The sequence below is a fragment of the Rhizoctonia solani genome, chromosome 16 (assembly GCF_016906535.1).
Source record: "Rhizoctonia solani chromosome 16, complete sequence".
NCBI lineage: Eukaryota > Fungi > Basidiomycota > Agaricomycetes > Cantharellales > Ceratobasidiaceae > Rhizoctonia > Rhizoctonia solani.
The window spans coordinates 2,004,772-2,026,722 of NC_057385.1; the positions used below are offsets into that span (position 1 = coordinate 2,004,772).

At 48.2% G+C, this 21,951-nt stretch overlaps 9 protein-coding genes across 9 annotated transcripts; 5 read left to right on the forward strand and 4 right to left on the reverse strand.

The window, feature by feature from the left end:
- Window positions 1-175: 175 nt before the first annotated feature.
- RhiXN_01887 (glycosyltransferase family 21 protein) lies at window positions 176-1,689 on the forward strand (the record flags this gene model as incomplete). The annotated part of the gene is made up of 3 exons (XM_043321706.1): window positions 176-255; window positions 308-579; window positions 629-1,689. The coding sequence occupies 3 exons, from the start codon at window positions 176-178 to the stop codon at window positions 1,687-1,689; spliced, it is 1,413 nt and encodes a 470-aa protein (XP_043187529.1).
- Window positions 1,690-1,959: 270 nt separating this feature from the next.
- RhiXN_01888 (peptidase C12, ubiquitin carboxyl-terminal hydrolase 1) lies at window positions 1,960-3,168 on the forward strand (the record flags this gene model as incomplete). The annotated part of the gene is made up of 8 exons (XM_043321707.1): window positions 1,960-2,094; window positions 2,144-2,155; window positions 2,226-2,294; window positions 2,354-2,506; window positions 2,560-2,607; window positions 2,665-2,722; window positions 2,774-3,021; window positions 3,079-3,168. 8 exons carry the CDS (start codon window positions 1,960-1,962, stop codon window positions 3,166-3,168), a joined length of 813 nt encoding a protein of 270 aa, XP_043187530.1.
- Window positions 3,169-3,314: 146 nt separating this feature from the next.
- RhiXN_01889 (peptidase family M1 protein) lies at window positions 3,315-9,531 on the reverse strand (the record flags this gene model as incomplete). The annotated part of the gene is made up of 26 exons (XM_043321708.1): window positions 3,315-3,413; window positions 3,462-3,608; window positions 3,666-3,731; window positions 3,788-3,820; window positions 3,883-3,949; window positions 4,003-4,046; window positions 4,101-4,242; window positions 4,297-4,329; window positions 4,389-4,474; window positions 4,541-4,594; window positions 4,647-4,693; window positions 4,748-5,852; window positions 5,902-5,930; window positions 5,982-6,084; window positions 6,134-6,425; window positions 6,476-6,515; window positions 6,568-6,809; window positions 6,861-7,060; window positions 7,122-7,150; window positions 7,384-7,740; window positions 7,800-7,967; window positions 8,035-8,150; window positions 8,207-8,614; window positions 8,673-8,884; window positions 8,941-9,151; window positions 9,209-9,531. 26 exons carry the CDS (start codon window positions 9,529-9,531, stop codon window positions 3,315-3,317), a joined length of 4,653 nt encoding a protein of 1,550 aa, XP_043187531.1.
- Window positions 9,532-9,709: 178 nt separating this feature from the next.
- On the forward strand, window positions 9,710-10,728 carry RhiXN_01890 (NADH dehydrogenase (ubiquinone) flavoprotein 2; the record flags this gene model as incomplete). The annotated part of the gene is made up of 6 exons (XM_043321709.1): window positions 9,710-9,811; window positions 9,865-9,894; window positions 9,954-10,177; window positions 10,235-10,445; window positions 10,504-10,635; window positions 10,687-10,728. The coding sequence occupies 6 exons, from the start codon at window positions 9,710-9,712 to the stop codon at window positions 10,726-10,728; spliced, it is 741 nt and encodes a 246-aa protein (XP_043187532.1).
- A 321-nt stretch (window positions 10,729-11,049) lies between these two features.
- On the reverse strand, window positions 11,050-12,646 carry RhiXN_01891 (uncharacterized protein; the record flags this gene model as incomplete). Its single annotated transcript, XM_043321710.1, has 4 exons — window positions 11,050-11,350; window positions 11,421-11,605; window positions 11,653-11,772; window positions 11,825-12,646. 4 exons carry the CDS (start codon window positions 12,644-12,646, stop codon window positions 11,050-11,052), a joined length of 1,428 nt encoding a protein of 475 aa, XP_043187533.1.
- A 506-nt stretch (window positions 12,647-13,152) lies between these two features.
- RhiXN_01892 (uncharacterized protein) lies at window positions 13,153-18,372 on the forward strand (the record flags this gene model as incomplete). Its single annotated transcript, XM_043321711.1, has 17 exons — window positions 13,153-13,329; window positions 13,391-13,630; window positions 13,682-13,706; window positions 13,754-13,848; window positions 13,899-13,975; window positions 14,032-14,066; window positions 14,125-14,315; window positions 14,376-14,434; window positions 14,473-14,590; window positions 14,647-14,716; window positions 14,775-14,947; window positions 14,999-15,112; window positions 15,234-16,340; window positions 16,403-16,640; window positions 16,696-17,936; window positions 17,984-18,099; window positions 18,153-18,372. The coding sequence occupies 17 exons, from the start codon at window positions 13,153-13,155 to the stop codon at window positions 18,370-18,372; spliced, it is 4,296 nt and encodes a 1,431-aa protein (XP_043187534.1).
- A 339-nt stretch (window positions 18,373-18,711) lies between these two features.
- Window positions 18,712-19,926, reverse strand: RhiXN_01893 (rare lipoprotein A-like double-psi beta-barrel protein; the record flags this gene model as incomplete). Its single annotated transcript, XM_043321712.1, has 6 exons — window positions 18,712-19,256; window positions 19,305-19,398; window positions 19,453-19,545; window positions 19,600-19,620; window positions 19,670-19,700; window positions 19,763-19,926. The coding sequence occupies 6 exons, from the start codon at window positions 19,924-19,926 to the stop codon at window positions 18,712-18,714; spliced, it is 948 nt and encodes a 315-aa protein (XP_043187535.1).
- A 200-nt stretch (window positions 19,927-20,126) lies between these two features.
- On the forward strand, window positions 20,127-20,724 carry RhiXN_01894 (uncharacterized protein; the record flags this gene model as incomplete). Its single annotated transcript, XM_043321713.1, has 4 exons — window positions 20,127-20,210; window positions 20,257-20,379; window positions 20,433-20,603; window positions 20,638-20,724. 4 exons carry the CDS (start codon window positions 20,127-20,129, stop codon window positions 20,722-20,724), a joined length of 465 nt encoding a protein of 154 aa, XP_043187536.1.
- Window positions 20,725-20,848: 124 nt separating this feature from the next.
- RhiXN_01895 (RF-1 domain protein) lies at window positions 20,849-21,475 on the reverse strand (the record flags this gene model as incomplete). The annotated part of the gene is made up of 2 exons (XM_043321714.1): window positions 20,849-21,198; window positions 21,253-21,475. 2 exons carry the CDS (start codon window positions 21,473-21,475, stop codon window positions 20,849-20,851), a joined length of 573 nt encoding a protein of 190 aa, XP_043187537.1.
- Window positions 21,476-21,951: the final 476 nt, after the last annotated feature.

Genomic DNA, 21,951 nt, shown 5'->3' on the forward strand with positions numbered 1-21,951 from the left:
ACGTGATATATTGTATATTAGATTCGCGTCCAACCTGCGTCTCGGGTTTCATTGGTTTTTTTTTGGATTTTCTGTTTAGGTCTCTGGGTTCGGATCGGACTTGCGAGACAATGGTCGGGTACAAAATGGATTAGATAGCACTGGAGTTGGTGCTGGAGGCAGTATAGTTTCAGGCATGGCAACGGCCTTGGCCTGGGTGGGAATAATTTGGTACATAATCCTATGGGGCATTTTACTGCTTGGTTTACGGAGCGTGTACGTATTCTTATTGTAGTACATCATACTTAAATTCATTACATTATCATAGACAAAAGCGTTACTCTATCCGTCCCCGTTCCCCCCTTTCTTCACCACCACCTCCAGACGACCCTCTGAGTGTACCTGGTGTATCTATCCTAAGGCCTCTAAAAGGGCTCGACCCCAACTTGTACGAAAACCTTGAGTCAACTTTCTTGCAGGAATATCCTCTGGAGCGCTTCGAGATTCTCTTCTGCGTGGCCGACGCTGATGATCAGGCACTCGACGTTGCTAATGAACTGCTCGCAAAATATCCCCATGTAAATGCCAGGGCAGTCGTTGGTAAGAGGGTATATGCCATTAGCCATTACTCCTATTGACCATTGTACAGGCGAACGCCTGGTAGGCGTCAATCCCAAAGTGAATAACCTAATGGAGGCATACGACCGTGCCGAACATGACATTCTCTGGGTACTAGACTCTAATATCTGGTCTGCCCCCGGAACGCTTGCTCGTTCCGTCGACGCACTAACACAAGAATCGACACCCCGGATTGGCCTTGTACATCATGTGCCGTTTGTCCCACCAGCTGCGCCATTAACGACCTGGGGAGCTCGCGTTGAAGCTGCTTTCCTCAATACTACTCATGCCAAAATGTATGTTGCTCTCAACACATTGGCGATTGACTCGTGCGTCATGGGGAAATCAAATATGTACCGCCGCTCCGATGTCGCACGTGTAAACGGAACGTTAAAGCACCACCCGCCTATCACCCCTGCACCCAGATTCGGACCGCCTAGCGAGAATCAGACAGGGCTTGCTGCTTTCGGAAAGTTCCTAGCTGAAGACAATTTCCTTGCGTCTGCCCTATGGCACGAGCTTGACGTTCGACACTCACTCTCATGCGATGTAGCACTTAACACCCTGCCGCCAAATATGCCACTCTCCGGGTATATCGCTCGCAGAGTTCGCTGGATTCGGGTTCGAAAAGCAATGGTTCTCGCCGCTACCCTACTTGAACCACTTACCGAATCGATAACCGCCGGAGCTTTCACCATATGGTCACTCAAACAGCTCAGCATTCCTATACCACCCCTCGTCTTCTTGTGCTTGCATCTACTAGCATGGATAACAGTTGATCTTTACGTCTATGCCGCTCTAGCGATGCATCACGTCCCAGCTGATCAATTCAAGTCGTTCTGTGCAGCATGGATGCTACGCGAGCTGCTTGCCTTCCCAATTTGGTTACGGGCGGTTCTTGGGAGTGAAGTGGAATGGAGGGGAACCAAGTACCAGATGCGCAAGAACGGTGAGGTCGACCGCGTTGATCCGAATCTACTTGGGAAACCACGTTGGAAGCGCTCGTTGTGGAGATTTGGGGTTACTTTGGGCTTCGTTGGTGCAAGTCCAAAGGGCGACTACACGGCCTTGCCGACTGTTGATCATCGATAGATTGTATGGTTTATTACATAGACAGGGAATGACTGTTTTTCACGTTGTATGGGTACTTATGATCACGATAATGTCAGTGTACATAACGCAGCTCACGACCGAAGTTTGACTAGATTTGTTCATGTGGACGCGAACAGTCCGCATACATGAGGATGGCTGTGCACCCATGATCAATCATGCATCGTTGGAGCCACCATCATCACTTACCAGACTACCCAGCTATACTTGGATAAATTACCATCATCCTTCAGTAATTCTCATATCACAATCATGCCCGCTAGTATTCCGGACTCCGCTGCCGCAACAGCTGCTTCATCTGTCACTGGTGGAGACATTCCAACACCTCACACTGTCGAGGAGATGAAACCTGATCCCAAGTGGATTCCCCTAGAAAGTAACCCGGAGGTGAGTGCCGTCGTAATTTTGAGACTCGTAAAATTAAACGCATCTCAAGGTCTTTAACGCGGTGGGTAGCGGTCATGTGCCTTTTATGGGATTATGAGCGATGGTGGACTCACTTATGATATCTTAATAAGTGGTCTGGAAAGCTGGGACTAACTACCAAGCTGTTCGGCTTCTCCGATGTGTACGGACTTGATCCGGAGGTGAGTTTTTGGGTTGTAAGGTATTATCGAGGCAAATAACATGGTTATAATTGATTTAGCTGCTTGCAATGGTACCAAGCCCTAGCAAAGCAGTTGTCCTCCTATTTCCGATTACTGATGCTACAGAGCAAAAGCGAAAGGATGATGATGAGCGACTTGCAAAGGAGGCTCAACCGGATATCGACCCCACTTTGATTTACATCAAACAAACGGTTAGAGCTTACGAATGATTGAGATCCACAACTCACAACTGCCCTTGATCCAGATCTCCAACGCATGTGGAACGATCGGATTGTTGCATGCAATCTTGAATGTGAGTGTCTATTCAACTCATACAACAGTATCCAATAGTTTTTTTTTGTGATACCAGAGCGATATTGTCTTGACACCTGGCAGCCCCCTAGCCCAGTTCATCGACTTGTGCAAAGGTAAGCTTTACCCTTAACCCGCATACTACCTGAGCAAACACCTTTCTGTAGGGCGTACTCCTGAAGAACGCGGCAAGCTCCTTGAAGAGACTACGTTGTTTGCTAAAGCTCACATCGACGCTGCTACATCCGGCCAATCTGCCGTTCCCGCACCTGATCGCCTCGACACCGATTTGCACTTTACGTGCTTTGTGATCGCACCATCTCCTGAGACCAAGGAGAAAAGGCTGATAGAATTGGATGGCCGACGAGCAGGCCCAATTGACCATGGCCCTTCTGAACAGGATAAATTACTAGAGGTATGTTTGGTCACTGTGCAGTTCGAATAGTTACGGACACTGAGAGGATATGTCTAGGATGTTGCTAAGATTGTTAAGGAGAGGTACATTTCAGTATCCTCGAGCATCAATTTCTCTATGCTATCCCTTGGTCCGCATGATAACTAGTAGATATTTATCTGAGACAAGTAGTGCAAGAGTATATGCGTTTTTTTTTTCCAATCCTAATCACTTTGTCACAACGGCCAAAGCGTTAATTGAAGTAATGTATTCAGATACATGGCGCCTGTGAACTGCTTCAACTATGGTTCAAATCATGCTTTCATCTTTTTCTCCCAATCAGCCAGCCACTCCGCAACATCGTCCCGGGAACGATCAAGCCATTTGGTGCTCGCACGGATCGAGTCGAGGGTCTGCAATTACAATTAGTGGAAATGAATCGACCCGCACATTTTGCATACCTGAGCCAGAGCAAGGTTGTATTTGGAAGTGTCTTTGTCCTTGAAGAACTCCTCCACATCTTTAGCGTCTTTCTCAGTAGAGAAACTATCAAACGAATACTTGACAAGGTAGTTGAGAGAGAAGTTGCCTTCGAAACGCTTGTAAATCTACCAACGATCATTCAATACGGATAGTCATGCAGTGCCAATAGAGTATTAATTTACCTTCTCATAATTCTCCTTGAAATACTTGGCGATACGTCGACGGCTTGCGCGATTTCCAGAGAGGCCCTACAGATAATAGTATGTATTAGCTTGTACATCAGCTGATCGTGGGACTGAATTACCGCAAAGTAGTACATGATATCCTGATCCTTAACCTGTAGGTGCGGAGAGCGACGCTTTAGACAGGAATGGAGAATTGCTTCAATGAATCACATACACTTGTATCCATATACTGGAGTGTCTTCTCGACCAGTGAGTTGTCTTGAGCGTACGTCATTGCCAACCTGTCATAAACTAAGCGAACGAACAAATCTTCATAATGGGAATAAATGCATACATAGCGGCGATCTTAGAGGAAGGTGTAGGCGGGTTTTCCGCAATCTATATTGGGCCAGCTTAGTTTCGATATTATCATAATACTGGATATGTACCCACTTTTTTAACAGCCTCGTACTCCTCCTCACCACCGTAATGTACGGCCGTGCGGTAGATGATACGTTGGAGGTCAGCGGGGATCTTAGAGTCATCGCCGGTAGAATGGAAATGAGCAAATCGTGAGCGAAGCTCCTTGATAACACTGTTGGAAAGTGTGTCAGCCAATTCTCAGATAACTCCAGATTTGGAGGCTCACGTTTCGTCCTGGGCAGTGGCACTCTGAGTGATCCTTTATTCATGTAGTTGCTGTTAGCTTCTGCTAGAATAAAACTTAACTGTCAAACTTACGCAAGTGTGCGTAATTGGCGAACGTCTGGGGCATCATTATCGTCGAAATCATAGCCAAGTTTCTTAACCAAAGGAGTGAAAAGGTACTAAGAAAAAGAAAGAAAGAAAAGATGAGTGAAAGTGGGTTTAGTTTAGGTTTAGATGCGACATACTCGACGGAAAGCCTTAAGAGCTTCGAGCTGTTCTGCCGGTTGCTCCCACCAGACCTGTTTGAAAAATTGAAGTGCGTCGTAACTCTAGGTTATAAAGGTCACTGACCTTCTCGATCGTGTTCAAGTGCGATGCAATTCCTTCCCATACAAGGTCTATAAATAACTAGTCAGTTAATCTTCTTGAAATTCCAAGCGGTAGCGACGCACGTTCGCTCTCGTCATGCAAACGAGAGATGAGATTCAATCCTCCGCTAGTTTTGCCATATCCTGCACGAGCAAGGACCATAGCATCGGAGACGAGGCCAACACGATCTTCAAGACTAAATACGCTCCCCGAACGCGAGGCTTCTTCTCCAAGTTTGGCCAACCTCTCGGGTGTATATGCGCTACGGAATACACCAACAGTTCCCGCATTAAGCTTCCAAGGTCTGCTGGTATCGAGCTTGATATCAGTTTCGCGTTCGGAGAGGACGATGCTGTGGTCTACAGTGGCTTTACCATCGGCTCCGACGGTGAGTAGTGAGAGAGGAATATGCCAGATTGTCTGGTTTTCCGCATCTGTAGCGTCTCCAGTGGACAGGAAGCGGTCTTGGCGAACGTGGATACCATCGGCGGTTTCCGTTACCGTCAAGAATGGAAAACCGATCTCGAAGACCCAGTTTTTCATAACCTTTCCAACGTCGACACCAGCAGCTTCTGTAATTCCATCCCATAGGTCCTTGGGGTCGCTGTTGCCGTACAGGCGCTTCTTGAGGTAGATGGACACGCCCTTCAAGAACGTGTCTTCTCCAACATAGCGCGCGAGCATACGGAGCATCGATGCTGCCTTGGAGTAAGAAAGAGCATCGAAAATCTGGTTGATCTGATTTGCATCGGGGCAATCCACTTCTATAGGGTGAGAAGATCGCTGTGCATCAAGCTCAAGAGCACGCTCGAGGTGGTGCGTGATAAATTCACTATGCACGCGCCACTCGGGGAATACCTTGTCAATAATTATAACCTCCCCAGCGATTGTTGCAAAGCCCTCGTTCAGCCAGAGAGAATTCCACCAATTCATGGTCACAATATCACCGAACCACATATGGGCACACTCGTGGCTCTGGACAGTCGCAACCCGCTTCTTAGCCGCCAAGTCAGATTTCTTCTCGTCGAAGAGGAAGACAGACGTGCGACCAGTGATCAGGCCCCAATTTTCCATGGCGCCAGCATCAAAGTCGTTGGCTACAAGAGTATCGAGTTTGGGAAGGGGGTACTCGACATCAAATACCTTCTCGTAGATAGGAAGGACCTTGGCTTTGACGTCGAGTGCAAACTACACCAAATGATCAGTAATATCGAATTTATGTCCGTGAAAGACGCACCTGAGCCTGGTGAATTATATCCTTGGTAGCTATATTCCAAAGTTAGACCATGCATGCAATTATTTAGAGTAATCATATACCATAGATACGCAATGGGCGGGTCTTCCCGCTGATAGGTGAAGTATAAGAGGATTCGAGGTGCTCGAAATGTCCATTAGCGAATGCTACGAGGTAGGAAGACATCTGCGGAACGAATTAAACTGGAGGTTGTGTGAGCATATAGTCTACGAACCGGAGGACTCTTCTCGAAAGTTGTTATCTTCCAGCCCTTTTGATTGACTGTTGTACCCTCGACCTTAGTCTTCATCTTCATTTTGACCAACTTTCCGACACCTCCTTTCTCGCTCTCGCTAACTTCGCTCTCAACAAACGGCTTCTCGTTAGTGGCAGGCATATTGGAAAGCGATACTGTATCTTCGCGCGAAATCATAGTAACCGAATAGGTAGCTTTGAGTGCGGGTTCATCCCAACATGGGAATGCTCGCCGTGCAGCGGTAGGCTCAAATTGGGTCAAGGTATAATTCCTGCGGTCGTTCTATTATATTCGAATTTTGTAAAACAAAACTTATCATACCTTGGCTTGCCCTCGTGATGGGCGGACGAATAGTAATATCCTTTAAATAAATCTGAGATAAAACCTAATAAGAGTAGCTGGACTGCACGTACCCATCATACTTCCTGTTAACTTCCCTTCATATCCAATCCGCAATTTGGCCTTGCTTCCCTTGGGAAGTGGAGTAGTAAGCTGCACCGATGCGCGCTCAGACTTCTCATCCACCCCTGTAAGCTTGACGCTCTGGGTTTGCTCAGTCTTGAGGGCCTCCGATGTTACATTAAGGCCATTCTCGTGAAGAATGAGATTAGATGAATTGAAGGTGATGATTGAGGTCTCTTCCACGATATCGAGACTTAACGATTTATGTCAGTGTGCAAAGTGAAGGCAAGATAACGCAACGCACTCTATGATTACAAATCCCTTGAATGTGAGTGCATCCAGGTCTGTTTGGATTGTAAGATCGTAGTGCGTCGGGCGTGCATTTGTCGGGAGTCTATACTCTTCACGAGGTTTGGGAGTATCTTGTTGCGCGGGAGCAGACATCGCTATGTTGTGGCTGGATGTAAAGCAAGGGCGACGGTGGAGCTGGAATCGATCTTGAGCCTTATTTATCAAGAAGTAAGCGATCTCCAGATCAGCTGAGAGATGATTCCAGGGTACCCACCTTGCGCCGTGGGCGTGTGGACTTGGAATCTGGAACAGAAAATCTTGATGAGTACCCAAGTGTACTCGCAGCGAAAAACTTTGAGCTCGCAATTCCTTGCGCGCGCCCGAGCCTCAAATTTAAAGGCCGCGCCTGCCTAGCTATGCGCGATACCGGATGGAACATATATGGTTGCACGTGGTCCAAATCACAAATTGATCATCTGAGGGTTCGATATACAGAAATAGCGTATCTCATGTAACGCGCCAATATATAGCACTACAGTTCCAGCCGGCTACGGCAGTTTCCTCTACGCTCCCTTTTCCGCAACTGCGCCCCTGCATATCTATCAATGCGACCTTTTCGCGATTTTTGAGCATCATTCGTCCAACTACACCTCCAAGCGCAGACACATGGCTCGGGACACATAAATTAGCGCGTTTTCCGTTGCCCAGCTGACCATCGGCATTATAACCAAGTACGAGGACATCGTGACCCACCGGATGAGCTCGGTGCGCACTTGGGGCCTCGCCAAGTGTCCCGGTGTCGAGAGTCAACAAGGCATGAGATGTCTGGGGGGCAGGCGAGACCGAAATCGAGCGCGTCCGAAGCGGTTGCACGGAACGCGTAGCTTCATTGTCTAATCAGAGAGATTCAATAACGTCATCTAATAAATACAAGATTTGACTTCGCACTTACATTCGGTAATTCCACTGACAGATTTGACTTTAACCGGGGCTCCCTGTAACTGCAAGAATTGGCCGTTTCCTAGGCCGCCCCACTGACCCATACCACATGCCAATACATCTACGGAAGCAGTGTTATCGGGAGCAATCACATCTACAACAAAGTACGCTATATCACCGCCTGATGAAGTGAAATATTTGTATTAGACGTGGGTACCAATACGTGGGCGAGCCATTCATGTACGCACCTGTCGCTAGACCAGTGCATTTCACGTTACTTCCGGCCGGATAATTGCGAGATAGTATTACTTCTGTAGGGATAGTCACCGCTTCTTTAACTACCGTAGCGCCCAGCCCGAGTTGTCTAAAGCATGGACCTGTTAGCTTAGTAGACGAAGAAAGTGAAAAATACCTTCATACCCAAACGAATTAGCACCCCAGGTCAGGACCCGTCCATCTTCGGTTCTCACATAGCTACACCGGTCCCCGGCCGAGGCTTGAGCAATTTTCAGCCCCCTTAACGAGGGAATCTCAAACAGCATATCACAAAAGCCAATACCAGGATCCACATATGTTGATGAACCTGTTTGTCCGGTGCGCACAAAGGGGGTGGCGAGTGCATGAGGGTCCTCCAAAATACGAGGCGTTAGTTCAATAGGGATGCGTGGGGCAATGGATGGATTTTCAGCGGTGCTATCTGGAAGCGTAAATTTACGGAAACCGAGTTGACCATAAGTATTCGCAGAAAGTGAAATAGGCAGTGAAAATGTTCGTCCTTGAGATGTAAGTGCAATAAGGTGATCGCGTCCCGCTGAGATAGATGTAAACCTGAAAAAGTATTCGATTAAGTGATCGCAAGAATGCCTATAGGGGATAACATGCGTACTTTTCGCCGCGGTTCAACTTACTGTCAACCTTCAGTTCAAGATAGTCGACCAGAAAATTACCACCCAGCCACCCACCAAGGTTCCACCAGGAACCTTCCGTAGTGTCATTTCTAGTTTGCTTTTCTGAATCCTGGGATAGCACGTATATTTTTCCTGTCTTTTCTGATAGAGCAAAGACTCTGGCAGCTGATAAAGCAATTTGAGATACATTCTGGGACCAAGGAATGAGCATGAGCTTATCTAGACCGCATATATGCTATCCCTTACCTTTCCTGACAACGTCCTTTGAGGCCCGCCACTTGAGTTTCCTTCTCCGTAGTAAGCATCGCCCCATTGGTAGACATCTCCCGCGGCATCGACACAAGCGGCGTGCTTTTCGTGAAAAGCTAGATCTCGCAAGGCTAAACCGGTCCAGGATATGACATCCTCTGGCGTTCGAATGGTATCTTTACCTGAACCAGGTGACAAAATATTATATCTGAATGTACGCGCTTAATATCAAAGAAGCGTGCTGTCCAATGATGCAAGTACTTACTTGTTTGAACCCCATACGTATGTATGGAGTTTTCCGTCGTCCTCCAACTTCAGCGGCGCAGTGTTTTTTGACCCAGAAATCGAGGCTGCTATAGAGTTAGGGTCTTCGTTATGTGCTACTTGTGCCGCGTTGAATGCGTAGATCGTGGCTGTGGCAGCGGCAAGAGCTGCTCCAGTAATAAATGCTCCAGAATTTCGAGTCCCAAAACCTTGTGTCCTCGAAGTGCGCGTGGTAGTACCAATCCATCTTCTTCCTACACCATTCGTATGAATCGCACCTGCACTCCTGGTACTTCTAGCAACAGATAACCCAGACCTGATCATCGTAGACGAGATGAAAGCAATGGCGTCAAGCACCAGAGACGCAGATCGGCGACCAACCAAATTGTGGGAAATTCAGGGTCCTTAGTAGTGTTACCAAACAGCAAATGACTGATTAGCAATTGGGTGCATTTCCTGATCGCTGCCGCTTGCGACTGACCTCAATCCGACCTTGTCATCGATGGCCTCTGTAGTCCGAACAGCGATCAGAAGGGCAAGGCCCGTTCATAATATTAGGCCGTTCTCCAATGCGGCGCCACGGAGGTCAGATGCGCTGTTCGTGGTGCGTAGTTTGTGTGGGATTGAGGTGGGATGCGTTTTGACCAGGACGTATAGCATCGAGATACCCCATACAATAACCCCAAGGTACATTTCATGAAGTAGTTCATCTGCGGAAACAGGTGCTGATCGGATGTGATATGAAGATCCCGTTCAAGTTTACGGACGAGAACCTCAAAGTTGCGGAGGAGACTATCGCCAAGTACCCACCTCAATACAAAAAGGCCGCAGTTATCCCGTTACTTGATCTCGCACAGCGTCAGAACAAGGGATGGACAAGCATCAGCGCGATGAATTATGTTGCTGAGTTGTTGGAGATGCCTCCTATGAGGGTGTATGAGGTTGCTACTTTCTACACAATGTTCAATCGGTACGTCTCTTGATTACCTTTATAATGAATCAATTACTTAACAATAGAAATCACCAGCGAGCCGATTGGAACAAACTTTATTCAAGTCTGCACGACAACTCCTTGCATGCTTCGTGGTTCCACAGAAATCCTCGAAACTGTTAAATCTCACCTCGGCGGTATCAAGGTCGGGGACACAACCAAAGACGGTAAATTCACGCTGGCAGAAGTTGAATGCCTGGGTGCATGCAGCAATGCCCCAATGTTGGCGATGAACGATGATTTCTATGTTAGTGACCATTTGCCAGGCTTTATACAATTAATAACACCCCGTTGCACATTGATAGGAGGATCTCACTCCCGAGACTACAAAAAAGATCTTGGATGCTTTTGCTAAAGGCGAAAAGCCCAAGCCGGGCCCTCAGAGTGGGCGCCAGACGAGCGAAAACTCTGCTGGTCTTACTGCACTCACGAGCAAGGTATACCAGGCTTATCGAGCGTTTATTCCATCCACTAACATGTCCTGATAGCCCTATGGTCCTGGAGAGCACTGCTCACCCGAATTCGCATAGAGGCGGTCCTATGTAGCTATATCATAAATGTTTATTTTTACACTGGCTCATTTGTTTGAGAGAGAATGGTTATCCAAACCCAAACCAACCTATCGACCACGCATTTACTGTGAACGGGTCAAGGAGGGATCACAGGTCATATCATTGTAACTCGCCAAGTCGTATGGTACACGTAGATAGAATTGGTAAACCAAGAAAAGACAGACAATCAAAGGAGAAGTATGGATTTGAGCGAATACGGTGTGTGATAAATATTTGTATGTGAAAGAAACAAAGGCACTAAAATTGATTCAGTATTAAAATTGAACTTCATTCGGATACTTAGTGGTGAATAAGAAGAGAATGCAGGCCAAGCGACTTGACTGCCTTCGCTGGCATACGACGCTTCCTCACGTCCTTGCGAAGGGCTTTTGCATTCGCAAGCATAACAGAGCGCAGACCGCTGAAGCCCTCCTTGCGCTTTGAAATATAGTCAAGGACGTTGATATGAACATTGGCTTTGACCATGGCAATAGCTGCCCCATGGGACGTGGGCAACGTGTTGGGTGTGCAGATACGGAATTCAAGTAACAAGGCACGGTTGAGCAAGTAACGATAAGCAGCAGTCGGGTGTTCCGGAGGGCTAAGCATATGTCTGATCGAAATAGACATCGTTTGAGCTTGTCCGTTCTAAAAAGATATTAATTACTTACTCGTCAAGCTGTTTGATCGCCTCGTCATACGCTTCTTCATCAGGACTATCACTTCTCTCGGATATATCATTGACAGGCGAGAACAGGGATAGGCGTACACGAGGCGCCTCATCCTCGGACGAGACGGGTGACCCACCGGCAGTTACAGGGGCGACAAGAGGATTGACAGCAGCTTTCGATCTAGCCTTGGTTTCGACTTAGATTTCTTGGGTTTGGCAGACGTATTGGCCACTGATTTCTTCTGAGCCGCTTCCTTGGCTGCCTTCTTGGCTGCCTTCTGAGCCTCTTTCTTTGCAAGCTCCTCCTTACGCTGCTGCTTTCGGTCCAAGTTAAGCTGACGACGGATAGTATGCTCCAACGGTTTGAACCCGAGCTTGACTCTAGCTATATTCATTGCACTCCACATCTTCTTTGTGACAAGGAGGCAGTAGGAATTGGAGGGCGTGCTTTGGTGACTGCTGGGTCGGGACCGACGCTGTGGGGGCCACGATAGGCACAGGGACTGGAACTGCCGTTGGGGCCGGAGTGAAAGGAGCGTAAGGTATTTCTCCACCATCAGAAGGAGTAGGCGGTGAAAGTGGTGCGGAAGCCAAGATAGTGGCGATAGTGTTGGTTGTAATGGCTGGTGTATGCATACCAGCTGGAGTGGAACGACGCAAGGTGCCAGCAGCCAGCACTGTGGGGAGGGCCGGCCGGATAGTTGCGATACTCTCGTTCCCATGTACCGTACCGAGAGCGGCAATTGGACGATGGGCGGTGGGAGTTTCGAGTCGGTCGTGAGTAATTGTTACGGTGCGAGCCCGTGCGTGAGTAAGGACACTTCCGTCGGCGTCCGAGTCAGAGTCGTAGAGGCTACCGACAGACGAGTCATCTTCACGGTCCGAGGCATCGGATTCATGACCATGTTCAAATATAGGGCGGGGAATTGCTGCCGGAGGACGGGGTGTCGCATCCAAGCGAGGTGGCAAGAACGTGGGTGGACGGGGTGTATTTGGTGCAGATTGGGTGATGTTCTGAACAAAAATATGTTCGTCGTCACTGGATTCACTCAGGTCGGTGGGAGCAGAGACAAGGCTCCCGGAATCTGAATCTGAAATGACAATACCTGCCACTGCTTGGGTGACAAGAACAATCTCGAAATCGCTATCGGACTGAGAGCCAGAGCTGAGCTCAAGCTCGGTATCAGAAGCCGAGATGACTCCAAGGTTGGAGGAGATAGCCGACATCGGGATCGACAGGGAGCACAAGAGAACGTAAAACAGTGAAATATATAAGCAAAATGGAGCCACTCGAGTGTGTTGGTGGCAAAAGAAAGTTGGGTTGACCGAGGGGCACTCGCAACGTCTTGCGCACAATGAAGGGAGTGTGTGTTATAAGCTGGGTAGGCGCTGGTGAGTGTACTTGCTCGGGCGATCCCACGAGGCAAGGCTCTTAAATCGAACAGAGAGCTCCCGAGATGGTCTTCGTGGACCAATGCGACGGCCTATTCCTTATTGGGTGGCGAGCTACAATTTGTCAGCAAAGGACAAATAGCTGGGCAGAATGGAAATGTGTAAACGTTTCATGCTGTCACAAGGTGTCTCTATGCATGCTGCGGGGAGAGCGCAGCCAATGCAACCGGATTAATATACAAAATGGCTACCAGCATTATCGTTGATACAAAGCCCAAACTTCCTTATATCGACAGCGTCCTGTTTCCAGGTTTAATTATGGGTTCGATCACGATCGCCAAATGAACCCCGCATCCGGAGACGGTATCATCGGAAGCAAATACCTTGTCCCCCAAGCGTCGATGATGACGGTCCAGCCCACGATGAATGCGGCAATGTCAACACTCAGCAATAGCGTGGGCCGCGACAAGAAACACAAGATAATTCTGAACAAAATACACGATATCCTCAAAGCATTGGTAAGCTTGTCTTCTCCGCGCGCCACCCGGAACACGTTGACTCTTCACTGTTCGTATGCAGGAAGCGGATGAGTTGTCTGGATCTGAGATAGTGGAGCACGGGGCGCGATTGGTGGAGGTCATGCCTGAAAGCATAGCTAGCCTTCACAAGACGTTTCCTCGGCCAACTCTTGCTTTTTGCGCAGCGACTGTTGGCCGGCTCTTTGAGGCTAAGCTCGAGCCCACGTTAGAGAGGAGCGACGAAGGGAGCGCCAAAGCGTGGGAGGACATCATTTTCCGAGGTTTTATGGAGCCAATTCTGGTAGGTAGTATGGCGTGTCTCTTCTGAATCTGGATCTGATCCCATTTTCAGAGTATCGTCGATTCGGAGGATCAAGGTTCGGGCCCGATATATTCCCACTCGTGTTCTCTAACATTTGAGCAGACGTAAGCGTTGTGGGCGATGTAATGTGTCAAGTAATATGTGGAATCATGCGGTCCTCGTGGACCCAGAGCTTTGGTGGACGCTTTGCACGTTCCGTGAGTACCCTAGACCGAGACTAGTCGCAGCATCTGATTGTTTGCTATAGCTGGCTCTTACACTTTTATATACATGCTCATCTCCAAGTAACAAGGTGATGCTACTGGACCCTTCTATCTTTGGGGTGTACGTGCTTCCCCTCTAGAGACTCGACCCTTGGCTCACAAGTATCTCTTTATCAGTGAAACGCTCTCAAAGCTCATCATTGATGCAAAAGGTACGCATACATTCGCTTTAATGACTCATTGCAGACCGTTGAACCTATTTCGGTTTAGACTACCTCCATTTAGACACTCTTCTCGAACTTTCTTTCACTATGTTCTCGTCAAAGAGCGGCAAACTGACGCGCAAGGCCTATGCTGATAGCCTCTTCGGTAGCAGATATGCGCTCGAAAGGCTTCCTGATGAAATATCCAACGAACTGGCTAGCATACACTCGGTTACGAATGGAGGTAACTCTGAGAAGGTACTGCATGCGGAGTTCTCCTGGTAACCCCCTATCACTGAATTTAACTATTGTGCATAGCATGTTCTCGACATTATGCGAACAATGTCAACGGCCGGGATTGAGAGGCATGTAGCTCGGTACACCGTGCTCCGCTATGAACTTAATTATGCCCTAGGCCTCAACTGTTTATGACGAAAGACTTATCGTACTGTGGCACGCAGTTTACTCAAACACCGCCAAGCAACGTCATCATACTCGATTATGAGAACCTGTGCATAGTATTCTGCGATAAGGTATACCCTGTCTTCCGTGTTTGTGATATGATATTTAACCATTATTTTTCGTCTAGAATGGGGACAATGATGTCTTAATCATTACAATTACCACAGTAAAAAACATCGAACTAATCTCTCAGGATGGTCAGTAACAGTTAAGTTGGGTTGCCACACGTCTGTATTGATCTGCAATACTGTATAGCATCGCGCATAATTGTAGAGCTTGAGGTTACCGAGCCGCCTCTCATATCCTCTAGCCGAGAGGTGCTGGCGATTCCCGATACTCACATTCCAGGATCGCCACTGAAGACACGGCTTTCTATTGCCTCGCCGGATATATTTGGACTCAAAGCCGCTCTTGCTGCGCGCGATCTGGTCAGCTGGAATCGATGGAATCAGGTTGATATTATCTAACTGCGAGTCTAGGGTAGTATTTTAAACGACAACAGCACGTTAATACGACACTCCTCCTTGGCGAGCACCAAGATATCCAACGCTATTTTCAGCGTCCACCTGAAAAAGAATAGAAATCCAAGCAACGTAAGACAAAGAAAAAAACTAGCCATTGGGCGTGAAATCTTTAAGTTAATAATAATTTTACAGGAGCAGGCCGAAGAAATGATTCGGAAATGAAAGTGATTGATCGTGCCATTTTAGACAGTTACTTATACTACCCGATTTTGCAGACGTCAACTTGCCTTCGTCAAGAGATTCGTCACCGCCAACCCCCACCGAACCCACTGAATTTGCCGCTCGAGCTGCGCAACCCCGATCTCTGCTCCAGCGGATTTCAGCTGTTCCTGACACAGCGATGCGGGCGATTGCAACTCCTGAGCTCAAGGAGTCTACCAATGTAGTTCCTTCAACCCTGCATCCTACAGCATCGCCTGGCCTGCGCTCACCTGCTACCGCACCGACTGAAACATCTACCGCTAAAACTGTGGGACCAGCCCCGACTAGGACCAAACGTGTTGCGGCTGAGAAATCCCAAAGGGCTACCAAGCTCGCTACATTGGCATATGCGGATGAATCGGAACTCACTGACGTTGATCCGGAAGACACGCCAGAGCACTCTGAATCTCAGACAACGACAAATAATCAGGCTGGCGATGCCCCCATTCTACCTACCCCACCTCGCACTCGTGCTCGAGTCCGACAAATGAAGCCAGTTGGGAAAACGCTAGTTCCTTCCACTCCTACCGCAGATGAACTCCCAGAGGTGTATTCGCCTCCAGACCTTCCATCACCTTCGCCCAGACCGGCAAGGAAACGCAAACTTGTCGGCGACGATCCTTTCGAACTTCCACCTCTTAGTCTCCAGCGCCCAGCTAAGCAGAAAAAGACGACGAATGTAAACGTTGTCTCGAGCTCCCAGCGCATCCAACCGCGCCGCACTACTGCTATTCGCGCAAGGGTCAAGTATGGGGCAGTCTCAAAACGGATGCAAGTATCGTCGCCTATCGAGTCGATACATTCTGCAGATACTGAAGCAGGTTCCTCTCCGCACGCGGCTCCTGTTTTTCCGCGAAGGAAGAACCCCAAGGCCACTTTGATCGATAATAAGACCACAGCCCGAATTCGAAGCCGATTAGACAAGAGCGAAGATTGTGGTCTGCCAAAGCGTCAGACGCGAGCCAGTGCTACAAATGCGAAACTTAAGCTCGTGGATACTGTCGAAGAGGCCAGGACTTCACAAAACAAGGACGCCGAGCAGTGTGTAACCAATAACGCCAAGCTCAAGCCAATAGAAGCATCGGAGCCACCAAAGGTCAAGATACACGATATCCTCGGAACTACTTATTTGCTGATTGGCCATTTATCATCTCATAGCGGAAACGGGGACGTCCACCGAAGAATAAACTGGCTCAGAAGCCAGTGGAATTATTAGAGGCCACAAAGGAGCGAGTCGCCTTGGCTCAACAACCCGATTCTCAACCCGAATATAAGGATCTTAATGCTTCAGATGAGGCCAGACCTACACATGTCGACGAGAGAGCAGAAATGAAATCAATATACCATACTGATAATCAGGCCGTAGCTACCTCTGCCCAGGAAGAGATCCCAGAAAGTGCGTCAGTTTGATTGATTCATATGATATCACAAGGACAACGTCTCGTCTATAGATGATGACCTACTCGAACGTCTATCCCAAGCCGCCAAGAAGGCTCTCAAACCTCTAGCTGTAGATGACCAGTCTACTGGAAGCATACGCCACTCGTCGAACCCAATAAAGACCCCAGAAATTGGAATCGAAATGGAAGACCCAGATATGAACCCAGAGGTCGTTGACATGCCCGTTCGGGAGTCGGAAACTTGCACTCCTGAGGATACTACATACCAAACACAGGATACAACGACTAAACCAGTGGAAAAAGCTAATATCCTCCCGACGAAGGAATTCTCCGATGCTCCTGTAGAGGAAGAATCCCCAAGTGTTACTGCCCCCACCAAGCCGATGGCCTGGCGAGTTGATATACACAAGGATTATGCGCCGAAATGCAAGGATCATACGAATGCCATTGGAGGTTCGACAAGAGCTCTGGTTTCTAGGAACGCCCCGACCGACAGCCTCGACAGTACCCCTGTGGATGCTACTCGTACTAATGAATTTGTAGTTACGCCCGCAAGACCAATCATTACTCGAGCCCAAGAGGCGCTCTGCCAACAGGATGCAACAGCCATGCCCTTAAAGACTCATAGTGGGGTCTATTTGTCGGCTTCTCGGAAACGCGAGTCTCTCATATTGCCTGAAACTCCGACTCAGCACCACTATGAGAAGATTACGAAGCGCATACATCCGGATAAAAAACAAGCTGCGATGAAGGGTAGCCCCGTTCAACGAGTGGAAGTACCCCCCGCCAAATACCAACACCAGACAAAGCTCCCACAGGGGCGTGTCCCTATGGATTCTGTCAACTCACAGGCTGGTATGGAACCTTCCCAAGAATTTACTTCGCGCCAACCAAATTCAAGTCCAATTCGGCGTCCAAGTGTGTTAGCTTCACGACCTTTGCCCACATCACGACCAATCATCAACTCTCATCTGCACGAAGCTTTGACGTCCGCAAAAATCAAGCATGCGGCAATTACGCGGGTTTTGTTCGATACCGGCGCTCAGCCCAGCCCCAAGTCGGCGCTGGCGTCTCCGCAAAGGCGAACGCTCGCCAATGGTACTCGACCAAGTGTATCGTTCCTGGATCCCCCAGTACCGCTCTCTCGACGTGGATCATCTGGCTCTTCAACTGAAGGAGTCCAAAACTTCAGTGGGTATCGTATTGACCGAGAGGGGCTAAGGGGAGGACATTCTGCACGTTCTGGAGACTCGATATTGCAAATTGCAGATAAATTGACAGAAATTCAGGAGGTGAGTGTATTAGGTTTCATATCTTCCGGAAATTTATCAGTTTTCAGTTGATTGTGTTGAGCCTTGGGGAGAAAGTCCAGAGGATTAACGCCGATGCGCGGAAGGCTCACATTGAGTTAACCAAGGGTGTTGTTGAAGAGCTCAGCAAAATGCAAGCCGAGTCGTACGTTAATTTGCTTATTCGGTGAGAATGGAGCTAATAGTGTGTGCCTATAGGGAGTCTCATCACGAAATTTTACATAAATTTGAGAGCACATTTGCCTCACAAACCCAAGTTCTGTTTGATGGTTTTGGTCGTGTTTCCGAATTTGACGATCGCATCAACATTGATATGAAGAATATTCTTACGGCCAACGCCCGCGACGGACAAAGTATTGCTGGGAGCGCGCTGTATTTCCAAATCCCTGAGTTGTTCAGTGCACTCCTTGCATCGTAGTTATGCCACCTACGGAATGAAGCTATGCTATTTTATGATTTTCATCAGCTCAAGTCAAATAAATAATGATGGGTGAATTAAACAACTGTATTCTGACACAAGAGCATCGTACTTGCAGTAAGTCATGAGAAGTCCTAGTAAAGAGGTATTCACGACCGTGTCCCTCGAGAAGCACAACAAGTTATTGCATCACCTCAAGGACGCTACGGACAGTGGGTATAGAAAAAGTGTACAAACCCAAAACACAGGAAACCATTCAAGAGAAAAACGAACGCAAATGTTACCAACCACCAGGGATATTTGAAAACTTAAACAAATTTACTGGGGAATAATCGCCCACTACTGGCCGCCGTTAGCGACTACAGCCATCTTGCCGAGCGCAAGCATAACCTGGTTCGCGTCAGCCAGGTTGGAAGCAGCACCGGAGCCACTGTTGTTTCCTGGTCCAGAGGCCAAACCGGAAGTGGTTGGGGCCGGAGCTGAAACTGAAACTGAACCTGAACTTGAACTTGAAGGACCCGCAGAGGATTGGGTGGCAGTGACCTGAGCGCTTGTGGAAACTGCGACCGACGAGCTAACAGAAGTAGTAGACTCGGTGGTGCTTGTGCTCGTGCTCGAGGTACTCGAGGGGGTGCTGGTTGGTGTGTAGCTTGTCGAAGTTGTGCTAGGTTCATGAGAAGTGGTTGGCTCTGGAGGCGGGGTCGAAGTAGTGGTTCTCCTCTTGGTACTGGTTGTCTTGGGCTCTTCCCAAGTCGTGGTTGGTTCCGGTTTCCAAGTCGTGGTTGGTTCGGGCGAAGGCTCAGGTTTCCAAGTTGTAGTAGGTGGAGGAGGGTCGGGCTTCTTGCTCGTGGTAGGTTTGGGGTCGTCGCCGCCGTCGGCAAAGCCTGAGAAATAGATCAGACATTGATTAAGAAGAAGAGGCAGGTACTCACTCCAAGTCATCTGGAATACTCCATCACTAGTGGGAGCGAAAAACTCGAACAAACCCTGCGACAAGTCCAGCGAACCGTGACTACAGGTCGGGCACTATGGTATTGCTGTAAGTGCCTTGTGCAAAAGTAGCAAAGTAATGCCACTTACCTCGTCCACAATTGTTGCGTAGTGACATTTGCCTTTACCACAAATATTGATGCCTTTAAAACAATTGGGGCCAGGATATCCACCTCCATATTGCTGTCAAAGTGATCAATTTTCACAGAAACAAGTCTTGCAGTGAATTTAACATACTGCAGAGTTCAAAGCAACAATCTAAAAGAAGAATAAGTAACAGAACCGTGCACTATTAAAACGAACTTACGAAATCGCCAGGGTTATTATACTGCCCACACCTGAAAGCACCCATAGGTATTAAATAAGTACCAACGTATGATAAATATTTGAGGTTACATACGCTCCCATCCCAGTTTGATAGTAGGTTGCAGTTCCAGAGAAACGCTTCTGGAGATTCGAACGGTCAACGTGGTGATGAGACCTGGCATGCAAACTATGACCATGGTCGGCAGCAACTGCAGCGACCAAAGATGCTGTAACAGCAAGTGTGCCAAAGAATAACATCGAAAAGAATGTGAAGAAAGAGTGTGTGGGCTTGAAAGCCGGTACAGGGGCAAGGTGACCAGATGCGGGAGAAAGTGGACGAAATCAAGGCCAACCTGAAATCGAACCCCCCAAAATCCTGTTGCCAGCCCGAGTCACGTGTCAGGGCGACCTCAGGGTCATGTCACGTGTCCCTGTGCCTGCAAACGCGAATCCCCGCGATGAATGTCACGGACATCACATCCTCACGCTCCTTTGGTGGGCGGAAGCGTTCATGGGGCGAAGAGCAATGTGAACCTCCCAAGGTCAGAGTGCTGCTAGTTTGTTTGGTTTGACTTGACTCTTGAATAGAAGCGTATATCGCATACCTGGATACGCGAAAGCCCACTAGTCGCAGAGCTAGACTATCCGATCATACAACAAGTACAGAGCATCACATTAGGAACTTGTGTGGAACAAAATGACGTCCAAATGGTGAGCCACCCAATGGAGACTATAGACCGCTCATAGCTAATCGAGCGCCATAGATCATGGACGAGCCTACACGACCAATGTTCCTTCCACCTTCACCTGTCTCTCGCTCTGTGTCACCGCCTGCTATTCGTAGCGATCCTACTGTTGCACTGTCTGAAATATCGAGACCATTAAAAGCCACCGGAACAGCACCCGACTCGGCTCGGTCATTAGATCCGGTTCAAGTGGGCTCTAGCGCTAAAAAGCGGTTCGCCATAGGACCCCGTACCAATTGTCAAAAGTGCTTGGCTCGTGAACCTGGACATTATGGACACTGGTTATGATGCCACCCACACGCTCTGTTAGCTTTATCTGACTTATTACCGCCTAGCTTCCTGTTTTACTATACGATAGATTAATCAATCATATTTATGACTGTAATTCCAGAATCAATTGATCGAACTCGCTTAGTTCGTTTCTGAACCTGGCCTCAATTTCCATCGCTCTCTGCTGGTCCTGCATCCGCTTTCAGCTTGGCCTTTTTCTTAGCCTTTTTCGCTCGCTGCCGCTTTTTCGCCCGAACTTTCTCTTGTTGGACTTCTACCTTTGACAGACCAGGGTTTGCAAGTTGATCCAACTGGTAATTGAATGTCATCTTCACAGGCACAACAAAAACCAGAATTCTGAACTGTACCTTATCAACCATTATCTTTCGAGCAATCTTTCGATTCTGTTCACGCGATCGCGTTGCTTGACATTGTACTCTGATACCGGTTGGACGATGTATCAGGGAGACGCTACTTGACGTTTTATTGATGGCCTGTCCCCCCGGACCACTTCCTTCATGCATGCTCGTGAATAGCTTTACTTGAAGTTGAAGGATATTTAACTCACCCCTCACGAACATCTCCTCCAAGTCCTCTTCCCTCAACTCAGGTATCATTCGCGCCCGATGAGCAGCCATTAACTTGCCACGCGATATGTACCTTGGGCTCTGCATAACATCCGACGCGTCGCTCCTTTCTACCGGTAGTTCCTCCTCTTCTATCGATTCAATGCTTTCATGTTCCAAGCTCAGAGGCAGAGATTCGCCGAACTCAACTCCTGTAGAACCCATATCATGGGTGTGGTTTTCATCGAGTGGATCCTGTCTCTCGTCTCTCCTATGTGGTACCTGTCTTTGAGTTGATTGTAGAGAATCTGAATAGTTTCGCCATGGCACCGCCAAACCCAGCGTATTCTTTGAGCGAAGCGCACGGGGCAAGATTCCGGGGGCTATATGCGTGCTTGGTTTTAGTGTGCAGGCTCACATGCATTGTGAAGCAATTTACCGGCTCTCAGCCCCAGTAACCGATTCCGACATGTTACTACAAAAGGAGCCAGAAGAATGACCATCATGAATGTGGAAGATTATTGCGGTGGTTATTAAGACAGACTATTGCACATCCGGCGCTTATGGGTTTCTATTGAAAGTTTGAAATAGTGTCTTCTAGATGTCAACCAATCAATATGTGCATATTCTATATGCGGTTGGACTACATAGCATTTTAAGCAGAGAAGCGCTGTATATAAATGTGAGGGACACAATATGAT